This window comes from Ammospiza caudacuta, chromosome 32 (genome assembly GCF_027887145.1).
Source record: "Ammospiza caudacuta isolate bAmmCau1 chromosome 32, bAmmCau1.pri, whole genome shotgun sequence".
NCBI classification, from domain to species: Eukaryota; Metazoa; Chordata; class Aves; order Passeriformes; family Passerellidae; genus Ammospiza; species Ammospiza caudacuta.
The window spans coordinates 2,695,762-2,712,165 of NC_080624.1; the positions used below are offsets into that span (position 1 = coordinate 2,695,762).

Here is a 16,404-nt window from a genome sequence, read left to right on the forward strand (position 1 = left end):
CGCGGCCCCGCCCACCGAGAGGAGAGGCTCCGCCCGCAGAGGGTCCGGCCAATCCCCGCGCACTTTCGCGCGGCGTTCCGCCCCCTCGGCCAGTCCGACCAATCAGCGCTCGCCTCGCGCGCTTCCCGCCGCCGACTCGCGCTGTTTCCTCCTCTCTCCCCGTAAGCCACGCCTCCTTCGCCCACAGACCAATCGCCGCTCTCCTCACCTCTCACACCCCCCCTTAGGCCCCGCCCAGCACTCGCACCACCTCCTTCCTCTCCAAACCCACCAATCCCCGCCCGCGTCCCTCACGCCTCGCCCAATCAGCGCCGGCCGTCGGCAGCCCCTCAGCCAATCGGCGGAGCCGGCGCTCGGCGGGCCGGTTCACTCCAAGATGGCGGCGGTGGCGGGCGGGTCGCGGCGCTGGGACCCGGCGGCGCTGGGGCTGGACCCGGGCTGGCGCCTCACGGCCTACGGCGAGCTGCGCGGCTGAGGCTGCAAAGTCCCGCAGGAGACGCTGCTCAAGCTCCTGGCGGGACTGGAAGGGCAGCGCCCGGGAGGAGGAGGCGGAGGGGAAGGGCAGGAAGCGGAGAGCGGCGGGGCCCCGGCGCTGGGTGAGAGTGGGGAGAGCCCGGGAGGGCTGAGGGGGCTCTGGGGGGAGAGCGGGGGTGCGGCTGAGGGAGCCTGAGGGGCTCGGGGAGCCCTCGGACGGGGGGCTTGGGGGAGCCAGGAGGGCTCGGGGCGGGCTCTGAGGGGTTTGGGGGAGCCCTCAGAGGGAGCGCTGAGGAGTTTGGGGAGCCAGGAGAGTTCCGGGCGGGATCGGCGGCGCTGAGGGGCTTTGGGATCTCAGGGGGAGCCAGGAGGGCCCAGGAGGAGCCAGGAGGGCTCCGGGAGGGCTCGGGGGCACTGAGGGGTTTGGGGGGAGCCTTCGGAGGGGGCTCTGAGGGGTTTGTGGGGGCTCAGGAGGGCTCGGGGCGGGCTCAGGGACACGGCGGGGACGCTGAGGGTTCCCAGGGGTTTGGTGGAGCCCTCAGAGGGGGCGCTGAGGGGTTTGGGGGGCTCAGGGGGAGCCAGGCGGGCTCAGGACCATGGTGGGGACACTGAGGGGCTCTGGGAGGGCTCGGAGGCGCTGAGGGGTTTGGGGGAGCCCTCACAGGGGGCGCTGAGGGGTTTGGGGACCTCAGGGGGAACCAGGAGGGCACCGGGCGGGCTCGGGGCCTCTGAGGGGTTTGGGGGAGCCTTCGGAGGGGGCGCTCAGGGGTTTTGAGGGGCTCAGGCGGAACCAGAAGCGCTCGGGGGCGCTCAGGGGCTTGGGGGAGCCCTCAGAGGGGGCGCTCAGGGGTTTGGGGGGCTCAGGAGGGCCGGGGGAGCTCAGGGCCCATGGCGGGGGAGCTGAGGGGTTTGGGGGGGCTCTGGGTGGGCTTTGGGGGGCTCGGGGGCACTGAGGGGCTTTGGGGGAGCCCTCACAGGGACAGGCCGGGGCTGCTCGGGCACGTGGCGGGGACCCGGGGCAAAGGTGGCCCGGCGAGAGCGGGAGGGGGCAAAGGGCGCGGGGGGGGAGGGGAGGGGCGGGCGGGGAAGGGCCCCGGGGAGGGGCGCGGCCCCCCCGGATCCGGGTCCCCCTCCCGACACGACCCGCGTTCCGTCCCCATCCATGCCCGGCGGGGGCTGTGCTGCCAGCTGGGGCTGCGGGCCCACCTCGTGCCCCCCTGGTGGCCTTTGTGCTACCCCGATGGCTCAGTGCCCCCCCGATGGCTCAGTGCCCCTCATGATGGGCTCAGTGCCCCCATGATGGGCTCAGTGCCCCCATGATGGGCTTAGTGCCCCCCATGATAAGCTCAGTGCCCCCCCGATGGCTCAGTGCCCCCCATGATGGGCTCAGTGCCCCCCCGATGGCTCAGTGCCCCCCTGATGGGCTCAGTGCCCCCCATGATGGGCTCAGTGCCCCCCCGATGGCTCAGTGCCCCTCCAATGGCTCAGTGCCCCCCCGATGGCTCAGTGCCCCCCCTGATGGGCTCAGTGCCCCCCTGATGGGCTCAGTGCCCCCATGATGGGCTCAGTGCCCCCCCTGATGGGCTCAGTGCCCCCATGATGGGCTCAGTGCCCCCCCTGATGGGCTCAGTGCCCCCATGATGGGCTCAGTGCCCCCCTGATGGCTCAGTGCCCCCCCGATGGCTCAGTGCCCCTCCAATGGCTCAGTGCCCCCCTGATGGCTCAGTGCCCCTCCTGAGCACGTGGTGCCCCCCTTGTGCCCCCTGGTGAGCTGCCCCCCGGCCCCGAGCACTCAGTGCCCCCCATGATGGGCTCTGTGCCCTCTTCATGTCCCCTGTGATGGGCTTGGTGCCCCCCTTGTGCCCCCCTGGTGGGCTCAGTGCCCCCCATAAGCGCTTGGTGCACTGCTAGTGCCCCCGTGATGGGTTTGGTGCCCACCCCGAGGGCCCAGTGCAGCCCTTCATGCCCCCTCGATGGCTCAGTGCCCCCCTTGTGCCCCACCTGAGCTCTCGGTGCCCCCCTGATGGCTCGGTGCCCCTCTTGTGCCTCCCATGATGGGCTCAGTGCCCCCCCGAGCACGTGGTGCCCCCCTGTTGCCCCTCCTGATGGCTCAGTGTCCCCCACTGGTGCCCCCCATTATGTGCTCAGTGCCCCCCTGAGCGCGTGGTGCCCCCCTTGTGCCCCCCCGTAGCTCTCAGTGCCCCCCCCGACGGCTCGGTGCCCCCCTTGTGCCCGCCATGATGGGCTCAGTGCCCCTATTGTGCCCCCCCCGAGGGCTCTGTGCCCCACTGATGGCTCAGTGCCCCCCTGGTGCCCCCCTCTGAGGGCTCGGTGCCCCCCTGCGTGCTCGGTGCCCACCTTGTGCCCCCCATGACAGGCTTGGTGTCTCCCCTAAGAACTCCACGCCCCCCTTGTGCCCCCCAGGGGCTCGGTGCCCCCCTGAGCTCTCGGTGCCCCCCTGAGCTCTCGGTGCCCCCCTGAGCTCTCGGTGCCCCCCTGAGCTCTCGGTGCCCCCGATCTCAGTGCCCGCTGTGCCCGCAGGCATCGGGCTGGACTCGTGTGTGATCCCGCTGAGGCACGGGGGGCTCTCGCTGGTGCAGACCACCGACTTCTTCTACCCCATCATCGATGACCCCTACATGATGGTACCCCAAAAACCCCCAGAGATACCCCTGCACCCCAAAACCCCCCCGGGACCCCAAAAACACCTCTGGAACCCCAGAGATACCCCTGCACCCCAAAAACCTCCTCTGGAACCCCAAAAACACCTCTGGGACACCAGACATACCCCTGCACCCCAAAACCCCCCAAGGACCCCAAAAACACCTCTGGGACACTGGAGATAGCCCTGCACCCCAAAACCCCCCCCGGGACCCCAAAACACCTCTGGGACACCAGACATACCCCTGCACCCCAAAAACCTCCTCTGAAACCCCAAAAACCTGCTCTGGAACCCCAAAAACCTCCTCTGGAACCCCAGACATACCCCTGCACCCCAAAACCCCCCCTGGGACCCCAACACACCCCCCAGGACCCCATAAATACTCCCTGCACCCCAAAACCCCTCTGCGACCCCATAAATACCCCCTGCACCCCAAAAACACCCTCTGGGACCCCCAAAACACCTCTGGGACACCAGAGATACCCCTGCACCCCAAAACCCCCTCTGGGACCCCCCAGACCCCATCAGGACTCTTGGGAAACCCCAAATCCCACCCTGGGCACCCCGAATCCCCTGTGGATACCCCAAATCCCACCTGGGGACCCCAAATTTCCCTGGGGACCTCAAATCCCACCTGGGGACCCCAAAAATCCCCTTTGGACCTCCCCAGATTTGATTTCAAGACCCCCCCAAACTCCACCTTGGGCTCCCCAAACACCATCGGGGTCCCCCAGTCCTGTCCTGGGTACCCCAAATCCTGGTTTGGGACCCCCAAGCACCATCGGGGTCCCCCAGTCCTGTCCTGGGCCCCCCCCAAACACCATCGGGGTCCCCCAATCCTGTCCTGGGTCCCTCCAGATCCCACCTTGGGCCCCCCAAACACCATCGGGGTCCCCCAATCCTCTCCCCGACCCCCCCAAACACCATCGGGGTCCCCCAATCCTGTCCTGGACTCCCCCAGATCCCACCTGGGGCTCCCCAAACCCCATTTTGGGTCCCCCAAATTCCATTCTGAGCCCCCCAAATCCAATTTTGGCACCCCCAGTCCTGTCCCCAACCCCCCCAAACCCCATTTTGGGCCCCCCAATCCAGTCCCAGACGCCCCAAACCCCATTTTGGGCCCCCCATTCCTGTCCCAGACCCCCCCAAACCCCATTTTGGGTCCCCCAAATTCCATTCTGAGCCCCCCAAATCCAATTTTGGCTCCCCCATTCCTGTCCCCAACCCCCCCCAAACCCCATTTTGGGCCCCCCAATCCAGTCCCAGACCCCCCAAATACCATTGGGGTTCCCCTATCCTGTCCTGGGCCCCCTGAGATTCCACCTTGAGCCCCCCAAATCCCATTTTGGGACCCCCAATCCTCTCCCACACCCCCCCAAACACCATCAAGATCCCTCAATTCTATTCTGGGGCCCCCAAATCCCATTTTGGGCCCCCCAAACTCCATCAGGATCCCCCAGTCCTGTCCTGCCCCCCCCCAAACCCCATTTTGAGCCCCCCAATCCAGTCCCAGACCCCCCAAACCCCATTTTGGGCCCCCCAATCCAGTCCCAGACCCCCCAAACCCCATTTTGAGCCCCCCAATCCAGTCCCAGACCCCCCAAACCCCATTTTGGGCCCCCCAATCCAGTCCCAGACCCCCCAAATCCCATTTTGGGCCCCCCAATCCTGTCCCAGACCCCCCCAATCCCATTTTGGGCCCCCTAATCCTGTCCTGGACCCCCCCAAATCCCATGTTGGACCCCCCCAAACCTCATTTGGGGCCCCCCAATCCCATTTTGGATGCTCCAATCCCATTTTGGGGGCCCCCAGTCCCATTTTGGGCCCCCCAAATCCCATTTTGGGTGCTCCAATCCCATTTTGGGCCCCAATCCAATCCAATCCTGTCCTGGACCCCTCAAATCCCATTCTGGGCCCCCAGTCCTGTCCTGGGCCCCCCAAATCCTATTTTGGGCCCTCCAGTCCTTTCCCAGACCCCCCCAAATCCCACCTAGGGCCCCCCAAACCCCATTTTGGGCCCCCAAAATCCCACCTTGGGCCCGCTGTCCCCCCTCAAATCCCATTTTGGGCCCCCCAGTCCCATCCCTGACCCCCCCCAACCCCATTTTGGGCCCCCTAATCCTGTCCCTGACCCCCCCAACCCCATTTTGGGTCCCCCAATCCTGTCCCGGAACCCCCCAATCCCATTCTGGGCCCCCCAATCCCATTCTGGGCCCCCCAGTGCCATCCCTGCCCCCCCAAACCCCCTGTCCCGTTGCAGGGCCGCATCGCCTGCGCCAACGTGCTGAGTGACCTGTACGCCATGGGGGTGACAGAGTGTGACAACGTCCTGATGCTGCTGAGCGTCAGCCAGCGCATGAGCGACGAGGTGACAGCCACAGGGGGACATGGGGGGGACAAAGTGTGACAATGTCCTGGTGCTGCTGAGCGTCAGCCAGCGCATGAGTGACGAGGTGACAGGGACAGGGGGACATGGGGGTGACAGGGGGTGACAATGTCCTGGTGCTGCTGAGCATCAGCCAGCGCATGAGTGACGAGGTGACAGGGACAGGGGGACATGGGGGTGACAGGGGGTGACAATGTCCTGGTGCTGCTGAGCATCAGCCAGCGCATGAGTGACGAGGTGACAGGGACAGGGGGACATGGTTGGGACACAGGGACATGGGGACACACCCTGGGTGTGACAATGTCCTGGTGCTGTTGAGCGTCAGCCAGCGCATGAGCGAGGAGGTGACAGTGACAGGGGGATATGGGGGTGACACAGGGACATGGGGGGGACAGAGTGTGACAATGTCCTGATGCTGCTGAGCGTCAGCCAGCGCATGAGTGAGGAGGTGACAGGGACAGGGGGACATGGGGGGGACAGGGGACACACCCTGGGTGTGACAACGTCCTGATGCTGCTGAGCGATGAGGTGACACGGACAGGGGGACACAGGGGGGACAGGGGACATGGGGGTGACAGTGTGACAGTGTCCTGGTGCTGCCGAGTGACAAGGTGACAGGGACAGGGGGACATGGGGGGGACACAGCCTGGGTGTGACAATGTCCTGGTACTGCTGAGGGACGAGGTGACAGGGGGACTTGGGGGGGACACAGGGACATGGGGATACACCCTGCGTGTGACAATGTCCTGGTGCTGCTGAGCGTCAGCCAGCGCATGAGTGAGGAGGTGACAGTGACAGGGGGACATGGTTGGGACACAGGGACATGGGGACACACCCTGGGTGTGACAATGTCCTGGTGCTGCTGAGCGTCAGCCAGCGCATGAGTGAGGAGGTGACAGTGACAGGGGGATATGGGGGTGACACAGGGACACGGGGGTGACAGAGTGTGACAATGTCCTGGTGCTGCTGAGCGATGAGGTGACACGGACAGGGAGACACACGGGGGACAGGGGACATGGGCGTGACAGTGTGACAACGTCCTGATGCTGCTGAGTGTCAGCCAGGGCATGAGCAACGAGGTGACAGTGACAGGGGGACGTGGGGGGGACAGGGCGTGACAGGGGACACACCCTGGGTGTGACAATGTCCTGGTGCTGCTGAGCGACGAGGTGACAGGGACAGGGGGACACGGGGGTGACAGAGTGTGACAATGTCCTGATGCTGCTGAGCGTCAGCCAGCGCATGAGCGACGAGGTGACAGTGACAGGGGGATATGGGGGTGACACAGGGACACGGGGGTGACAGAGTGTGACAATGTCCTGGTGCTGCTGAGCGAGGAGGTGACACTGACAGGGAGACACAGAGGGGACAGGGACATGGGGGGGACAGAGTGTGACAATGTCCTGATGCTGCTGAGCGTCAGCCAGCGCGTGACCGACGAGGTGACAGCCACAGGGACACGGGGGTGACACAGGGACATGGGGGGGACAGAGTGTGACAATGTTCTGGTGCTGCTGAGTGTCAGCCAGCGCGTGACCGACGAGGTGACAGTGACAGGGGGACATGGGGGGGACACAGGGACATAGCCCAGGTGTGACAATGTCCTGATGCTGCTGAGCGATGAGGTGACACGGACAGGGAGACACAGGGGGGACAGGGGACATGGGGGTGACAGAGTGTGACAATGTCCTGGTGCTGCTGAGTGTCAGCCAGGGCAGGAGTGATGAGGTGACAGCAACACGGGGACATGTGGTTGACACAGGGACACGGGGGTGGCAGAGTGTGACAATGTCCTGGTGCTGCTGAGTGACAAGGTGACAGTGACAGGGGGACATGGGGGGGACACAGGGACATAGCCCAGGTGTGACAATGTCCTGATGCTGCTGAGTGACGAGATGGCAGGGACAGGGGGACACAGGGACATGGGGGGTGACAGGGACACTGAGGGCAGTGTTGGGACACTGAGGGAGTGACAGGGACCCAGAAGGTGATGGGACAGTGAGGGGGTGACAGGGACACTGTGGCGGTGACAGGGACATTGTGGGGTGACAGGGACATTGCAGGGGACAAGGACACTGTGGAGGTCACAGGGGACACTGAGGCGGTGACAGTGACCCGGGGTGGTTTCAGGGCACACAGGGGGTGACAGTGACACAGGGGTGACAGTGACCCGGGGGTGATTTGAGGGGACGCAGAAGGTGACAGTGACACAGGGGTGACAGTGACACAGGGGTGGTTTCAGGGGACACAGGCGGTGACAGTGATACAGGGGGTGACGGTGACCGGGGATGATTTGAGGGGACACAGAGAGTGACAGTGACACAGGGGTGGTTTCAGGGGACACGGGGTAACAGTGACACAGGGTGACAGTGACCCAGGGTGGTTTCGGGGGACACAGAGAGTGACAATGACCCGGGGGTGGTTTGAGGGGTCAACTGCGGGGGTGTCAGTGACCTGGGGGTGACAGTGACACTGTGGGGGGTTTCAGGGCACACGGGGTGTCAGTGACCTGGGGGTGACAGTGACACTGTGGGGGGTTTCAGGGCACACGGGGTGGCAGTGACGCGGGGGGTGACAGTGCCGTTGGTGTCCCCCCAGGAGAGGGACAAGGTGATGCCGCTGATCATCCAGGGCTTCCGGGACGCGGCCGAGGACGGGGGGACGTCGGTGACAGGGGGACAGACCGTGCTCAACCCCTGGGTCATCGTGGGGGGCGTGGCCACCGCCGTCTGCCAATCCAGCGAGTTCATCATGTGAGGCACGGGTGGGGCCGTGGCCTGTCAATCATGGTGTGATGGGTGGGGCCGTGGCCTGTCAATCATGGTGTGATGGGTGGGGCCATGTTGTGTCAATCATGGTGTGATGGGTGGGGCCATGGCCTGTCAATCATTGTGTGATGGGTGGGGCCATGGCCTGTCAATCATTGTGTGATGGGTGGGGCCATGTTGTGTCAATCATGGTGTGATGGGTGGCGCCGTGGCCTGTCAATCATTGTGTGATGGGTGGGGCCATGGCCTGTCAGTCATGGTGTGGTGGCCTCCTGTCAATCGTCATGTGGTGGGTGGGGCCACAGCCACCTGTCAGTCATGGTGTGATGGGCAGGATCACTGCCACCTGTCAATCATTGGTGTGGGCGGGGCCACTGCCACCTGTCAATCATTGTATGGTGGGTGGGGCCACTGCCTCTTGTCATTGGAGTGGGTGGGGCCACTGTCTCCAGTCAATCATTTGTGGATGGGTGGGGCCACTATCTGTCAATTATTGCTGTGTTGATTGGGTCCACTGCCTCCTGTCAATCATCGGTGTGATGGGTGGGGTCACTGCATCCTGGCAATCATTGTGTGGTGGGTGGGGCCACTGCATCCTGTCAATCATTGTGTGATGGGTGGGGCCAGTGCCAGCTGTCAGTCATTGGTGCAGGGATCACTGCCTCCTGTCAATCATTGATGTTTTTGGGACTTGGGGGCGGGGTTTGGGGACTTGGGGGCGGGGTTTGGGGTAATGAGGTGGAGCTTGGAACATGGGGGTGGGGTTTGGGACATGGGGGTGGGGTTTGGGACATGGGGGCGGGGTTTGGGATATGGGGGTGGGGTTTGAGGACATGGGGGCGGGGTTTGGGGACATGGGGGCAGGGTTTGAGGACATGGGGGCAGAATTTGGGGACATGGGGCGGGGTTTGGGGACATGGGGGCGGGGTTTGGGACATGGGGAGGGGTTTGAGGAGATAGGATGGGATTTGAGAAGATCAGGGTGGGGGTTGGGACATGGAGCTGGGTTTGGGTACATGGGGCGGAGGTTTGGGACATTGGGCGGGGTTTAGGAGCATGAGGACAGGTTTGGGGCAATGGGGGCGGGGTTTGGGACATGGGTTTGGGGACATGGGGTGGCCCCAGGGCGTGTCCCACACTGACCCCATCCCTGGCCAGGCCGGACAGCGCCGTGCCCGGGGACGTGCTGGTGCTGACCAAGCCCTTGGGGACACACATGGCTGTCACCGCCCACCAGTGGCTGGACATGGTGAGTGACGCCGGGGACAGGGGGACAGGGCCAGCCCTGTGCCCCGGGGACACCTCAGACAGGTTTGGGCACACCCAGGTGTCCCCAAGGGGGGCACAATGGGACTGAAACCCCTGAGGTGTCCCCAGGGGACCCCAAAGCCACCCCTGATGTCCCTGAGGGAGGGAGCTCTCCCCTGGGTGTCCCTGAGCCACCCCTGATGTCCCCAAAGGGGCCCTGAGTGCTGCAGGGCTGTCCCCAGGGTGTCCCTGACCCTGTCCCCTGCTGTCCCCTGTCCCTGACTCTGTCCCCAGGGTGTTCCTGATGCTGTCCCCATCGTGTCCCCGCTGTCCCTGACGCTGTCTTTGATGCTGTCCCGACTATCCCTGATCCTGTCCCGTCAGTGTCCCTGATGCTGCCCCCATGGTGCCTCCATGATGTCCCCAGGGTGTCCCCTCAGTGTCCCTGATGGTGTCCCCACTGTCCCTAACCCCGTCCCTGATGCTGTCCCCCATGGTGTCCCCACTGTCCCCGCTGTCTCTTATGCTGTCCCCATGGTGTCCCTGCTGTCCCTGGCACCGTCCCCACACTGTCCCCACTGTCCCCATGGTGTCCCTGACGCTGTCCCCGACTCTGTCCCCATGGTGTTCTTGCTGTCCCTTCAGTGTCCCTGACCCTGTCCCCATGGAGTCCCTGACGCTGTCCCCAGTGTCCCCAAGGTGTCCCCGCGCTGTCCCCGCTGTCCCTGATGCTGTCCCTGACCCTGTCCCCGCTGTCCCTGACGCTGTCCCCAGTGTCCCCAAGGTGTCCCTGACGCTGTCCCCGCAGCCCGAGCGCTGGAACAAGATCAAGCTGGTGGTGAGCCGTGAGGAGGTGGAGCTGGCGTACCAGGAGGCCGTGGCCAGCATGGCCACCCTGAACCGCACCGGTGAGGGACAGGGGACACCCGGGGGACACTGGGGACAAGGGACACCCCAGAGGGACGCTGGGGACAGGGAACAGCCCAGGGGAACAAGGGGCATCCGGGGGACGCTGGGGACACCCGAGGGGGACACACCAGGGGTACACTGGGGACAAGGGACACCCGGGGAGACACTGGGGACACCCCAGAGGGACACTGGGGACAAGGGTCACCCCAGGGGGACACTGGGGGGACACTGAGGGATAAGGGCCACCCCAGAGGGGCTCCCAAAGCCACCAGGGTGGCCCCAAAGTCATGAGGTCTCTAAAGCCACCCCAGATGTCCCCAAAGGCACCTCAGGGAACCCAAAGCCGCCCCAGATGTTCCCAGAGCCGCTCCAGATGTCCCCTGAGCCCTCCTGTCCCTGTCGCCAGCAGCAGGACTCATGCTGTCCCTGTCCCTGTCCCCTGAGCTGTCCCTGTCCCCAACTGCCGGCCTCATGCTGTCCCTGTCCCCTGTGCCTGTCCCTGTCCCCTGTCCCCTGTCCCTGTCCCTGTCCCCAGCCGCTGGCCTCATGCTGTCCCTGTCCCCTGAGCTGTCCCTGTCCCTGTCCCTGTCCCTGTCCCCAGCTGCCGGGCTCATGCTGTCCCTGTCCCCAGCTGCCGGGCTCATGCTGTCCCTGTCCCCAGCCGCCAGGCTCATGCTGTCCCTGTCCCTGTCCCCTGAGCTGTCCCTGTCCCTGTCCCCAGCCGCCAGGCTCATGCTGTCCCTGTCCCTGTCCCCTGAGCTGTCCCTGTCCCTGTCCCTGTCCCAGCCGCCGGGCTCATGCGCGCCTTCGGGGCGCACGCAGCCACGGACGTGACGGGCTTCGGGGTGCTGGGGCACGCGCGGGCGCTGGCGGAGCAGCAACGCCTGGACGTGGCCTTCGTCATCCACAACCTGCCCATCATCGCCGGCATGGCGGCCGTGAGCCGCGCCTGCGGGGGCCGGGGGGCGCTGCTGCAGGGCACGGCCCCCGAGACATCGGGTATGGCACCAAAATGGCTCTGGGGACACTGGGAATGGGATTGGGGGCACTGGGAATGGGACTGGGGACACTGGGAATGGCACTGGGGACACTGGGAATGGGAGTGGGGACACTGGGAGTGGCACTGGGGACACTGGGAATGGGATTGGGGACACTGGGAGTGGGACTGGGGACACTGGGAATGGCACTGGGGACACTGGGAATGGGATTGGGGACACTGGGAATGGCTCTGGGGACACTGGGAATGGGATTGGGGACACTGGGAGTGGGACTGGGGACACTGGGAATGGGACTGGGGACACTGGGAATGGCACTGGGGACACTGGGAATGGGAGTGGGGACACTGGGAGTGGCACTGGGGACACTGGGAATGGGATTGGGGACACTGGGAGTGGGACTGGGGACACTGGGAATGGCACTGGGGACACTGGGAATGGGATTGGGGACACTGGGAATGGCTCTGGGGACACTGGGAATGGGATTGGGGACACTGGGAGTGGGACTGGGGACACTGGGAATGGCACTGGGGACACTGGGAATGGCACTGGGGACACTGGGAATGGGAGTGGGGACACTGGAAGTGGGACTGGGGACACTGGGAGTGGCTCTGGGGACACTGGGAATGGCACTGGGACACGGAATGGGATTGGGGATACTGGGAATGGGATTGGGGATACTGGGTGTGGGACTGGGGACACTGGGAGTGGGATTGGGGACACTGGGAATAGCTCTGGGGACACTGGGAATGGCTCTGGGGACACTGGGAATAGGATTGGGGACACTGGGAATGGCTCTGGGGACACTGGGAATGGCTCTGGGGACACTGGGAGTGGCACTGGGGGCACTGGGAATGGGAGTGGGGACACTGGGAGTGGCTCTGGGGACACTGGGAATGGCTCTGGGGACACTGGGAATGGCACTGGGACACTGGGAATGGCTCTGGGGACACTGGGAGTGGCACTGGGGGCACTGGGAGTGGGATTGGGGGCACTGAGAATGGCACTGGGGACACTGGGAATGGCTCTGGGGACACTGGGAGTGGCTCTGGGGACACTGGGAATGGGAGTGGGGACACTGGGAGTGGCTCTGGGGACACTGGGAATGGCACTGGGGGCACTGGGAGTGGGATTGGGGACACTGGGAATGGCACTGGGACACGGAATGGGATTGGGGATACTGGGAATGGGATTGGGGATACTGGGTGTGGGACTGGGGACACTGGGAGTGGGATTGGGGGCACTGAGAATGGCACTGGGGACACTGGGAGTGGGAGTGGGGACACTGGGAGTGGCATTGGGAACCCCAAAAATGGGAGTGGGGACACTGGGAATGGCTCTGGGGACACTGGGAATGGCTCTGGGGACACTTGGAGTGGGACTGGGGACACTGCTGCAGGGGACAGCCAGGGGAGCCCCAAAACCAGGATTGGGGACCCCAAAATTGAGATTGGGAGCGCTGATAGTGGGGTTTGGGAGTGGGAAAATGGGATTGGGGACCCCGGAAATGGGGTGGTTGGGGGGGGGGTTGGTGTTTTGGGGTGGTCTTGGGGTGGTCTTGGGGTCTTTCATTGTATTTGGGCGGTTTTTGGAGTGTGTTTGGGAGGGTTTTGGGGTGTGTTTGGGGTATTTTTAGGATGTTTTTGGGGTATTTTTGGGGTGTGTTTTGGATCTTTTTGGGGTGACACCCCTCTGTTCCCTTAGGGGGGGCTGCACGTGGTGCTGCCCTGGCTCTGGGGTATTTTTGGGGTGCGTTTAGGATGTTTTTAGGATATTTTTGGGATATGTTTGGGATGTTTATGGGGTCACACCCCCTGTTTATTCACAGGAGAGCTGCTGGCGGTGCTGCCCCTGCCCAGGCCGTGCGGTTCTGGGGGGTGTTTGGGGTATTTTGGGGTATTTTGGGGTATTTTTGGGATGTTTTCGGGGTGACATTCCCGTTTATTCCCACAGGAGGGCTCCTGGTGCTCCTGCCCCGCGCTCAAGCTGCCCAGTTCTGGGGGCTGTTTCAAATGTTTTCAGGATGTTTTTGGGATATTTTTGGGGTGTTTATGGGGTGACATTCCCATTTATTCCCACAGGAGGTTTATTGGTGGTGCTGCCCCGCGCCCAGGCCGCCCGGCTCTGGGCTGTGTTTGGGCTGTGTTTAGGGTGTTTTTGGGATATTTTTGGGACGTTTATTCCCACAGGAGGGCTCCTGGTGGTGCTGCCCCGCGCCCAGGCCGCCCGTTCTGCGCGGAGCTGAAGGCGCCGGCCGGGGCAGGGCCGTGTTTGGGGTATTTTTGGGGTATTTTTGGGGTATATTCGGGATGTTTTTGGGGTGACACCCTGTTTATTTTGCAGGGGGTTTGCTAGGATATTTTTAGGATGTTTTTGGGGTATATTCGGGCTGTTTTGGGGTGACACCCTGTTTATTTTGCAGGGGGTTTGCTGGTGGTGCTGCCCCGCGCCCAGGCCGCCCGGTTCTGCGCGGAGCTGAAGGCTCCAGGGCGGGGCCCGGGGCTCCAGGCCTGGATCGTGGGCGTGGTGGAGAAGGGGCCCCGCGGCGCCCGGGTCATCGACAAACCCCGGGTGATCGAGGTGCCCCCCCGAGGGGCCCCCCAGAACCCCGAGAGCCCCGGCAGCCCCTCCCCGGAGCCCCCCCGGGGCCCCTGCTAGGGGACACCCCAGAAACGCCCAAAGGTGGGGCAGAGAGACCCCCAAAGAAACCCCAAAGGTGGGGCAGAGAGACCCCAAAAACCCCCAAAGGTGGGGCAGAGTCACATCACAGAGACCCCAAAAATGCCCAAATTTGGGTCAGATCCATCCTGAGCCCCCTGCTAGGGAGAGACCCCAAAAATGCCCAAAGTTGGCTCAGAGAGACTCCAAAAATCCCCGAAGGTGAGTCAGAGAGACCCCAAAAATCCCCTAAATTGGGTCAGAGAGACCCCAAAGTTGGGTCAGAGTCGCCCCAGAGAGACCCCAAAGAAAAGCCCAAAGTTGGGTCAGATCCATCTCAAACGCCCTGCTAGGGGAGAGACCCCAGAAATCCCCAAAGTTGGGTCAGAGAGACCCCAAAAATCCCCAAATTGGGGGAAATCCCAACCCCGACACAGCTCCCGGTGAAGGGATCCCAAAGAAAACCCCAAAGCTGGGTCAGAGCCCCCTGCTAGGGAGAGACCCCAAAGAAAACCCCGAAATCCCCAAAAATCTCCAAAAAATCCCATCAACCCCTCCTCACCAAAATCCCATCAAAGCTGCCTCAAAATTCAGGTCAATCCCCCCCAGAAAATCCCATCAGAGTCCCCTCATTTTGGATCCAGCCCCCCAAAATAATCCCAATAAAGTCCCCCCAAAATTCAGGTCCATCCCTCTAAAAAAGTCCCATTAAAGTTCCCCCAAATTGGGTCAAACACCCCAAAAAATCCCATTAAAGTCCCCCCAGTTTTGAGTCAATCCCCCCTCAAAAAATCCCATTAAGGTCCCCCCCAAATTGGGTCAAACCCCCAAAATAATCCCATCCCATTAAAGTTCCCCCAAATTGGGTCAAACACCCCAAAATAATCCCATTAAAGTTCCCCCAAATTGGGTCAAACACCCCAAAATAATCCCATTAAAGTTCCCCCAGTTTGTGTCAAACCCCCAAAATAATCCCATTAAAGTTCCCCCAAATTCAGGTCAAACCCCCCCAAAATCCCATTAAATCCCCTCATTTTGGGTCAAACCCCCCCAAAATCCCATTAAAGTTCCCCCAGTTTGGGTCAAACCCCCCAAAAAAATCCCATTAAAGTCTCCCCAAAATTCAGGTCAACCCCTCTCCCCCCCCCAAAAAAATCCCATCAAAATCTCCCCAAATTGGTTCAAACCCCACCAAAAATCCCATTAAAGTCCCCCCAGTTTGGGTCAAACGCCCCCCAAAAAAAACCTAAATAAAGTCCCCCCGAAATTCAGATCAATGCCCCCCAAAAAATCCCATTAAAGTTCCCCCAAATTGGGTCGAACCCCCCCAAAAAAATCCCATTAAAGTCTCCCAGTTTAGGTCAAACCCCCCCCCCCCCCAAAAAATCCCATTAAATCCCCTCATTTTGGGTCAAAACCCCCCAAAACCCCATCCAAGCCCCCCCCATTTTGGCCAAACCCCCCCCTTCCAGGGCACCCCAAAATCCCCTGGGGGGCTCCCCCAGTCCTGCCCCAGCTCTGCACGACGAGGGACCCCCAAATCCCCCCCCCCCCCCCATTTTTGGGGTCCCTCCAGGATCCCCCCGTCCCCCCATGGGCTGTGCCCGATGAGCAGCGGGCGCGGCCCCCCCCGAGCCCCCCCAAACCCCCCCCCGCGTGACGCCCCCCCCCAAAACCCCCCGTGGGGGTGGGGAGGGGCCGAGACCCCCCCTCAGTGAGGGGGGGCTGGGGGAACCCCAGAAATGGGGCGATAAAGGAGATTTCAGACAAACCTGGGGCTCTTTATTGAGGGGAGGGGGCCCCCAAATATCTGGGGGGGTTTTGGGGGTTCCATTGGGGGGCATTGGGGGGGATTTTGGGGTGCTCCCCCCCCCCACCAAATCCAGTTCATGATGTGGATCCAGGGAGATTCCCAGAGGAACATTTGGGGTTTTTTGGGGTCCCAAACCCCAGGTTGAGGCTCCAGGGGAGTTTTGGGGTTCCCCAGGAGGATTTTGGGGGTTCCATTGGGGATTTTGGGGGTTCCATGGGGGGTTTTGGGGGTTCCATGGGGGGTTTTTGGGGTTTCAATGGGGGGATTTTTGGGGTGTCCCCCCCACCTGATCCAATCCGTGCTGTGGATCCAGAGAGGGAATTCCCACAGGAACTTTTGGGGTTTTTTGGGGTCGCCCCTGGGTTGTGGCTCCCAGGAGGATTTTGGGGTTCCATTGGGGATTTTGGGGGTTCCATGGGGGGGGTTTTTTGGGGCTCCCCCCCAAAATGATCCAATCCCTGCCGTGGATCCAGAGAGGAGATTCCCAGAAG

General features: G+C 62.9%; 1 protein-coding gene across 1 annotated transcript; it reads left to right on the forward strand.

The window, feature by feature from the left end:
- Positions 1 to 376: 376 nt before the first annotated feature.
- LOC131569950 (selenide, water dikinase 2-like) lies at positions 377 to 15,447 on the forward strand. The gene is made up of 8 exons (XM_058822281.1): positions 377 to 596; positions 3,016 to 3,119; positions 5,397 to 5,504; positions 8,121 to 8,275; positions 9,449 to 9,539; positions 10,347 to 10,446; positions 11,234 to 11,446; positions 13,865 to 15,447. Exons 1-8 carry the CDS (start codon positions 377 to 379, stop codon positions 14,098 to 14,100), a joined length of 1,227 nt encoding a protein of 408 aa, XP_058678264.1. The 3' UTR covers positions 14,101 to 15,447.
- The last annotated feature ends 957 nt before the right edge of the window (positions 15,448 to 16,404 follow it).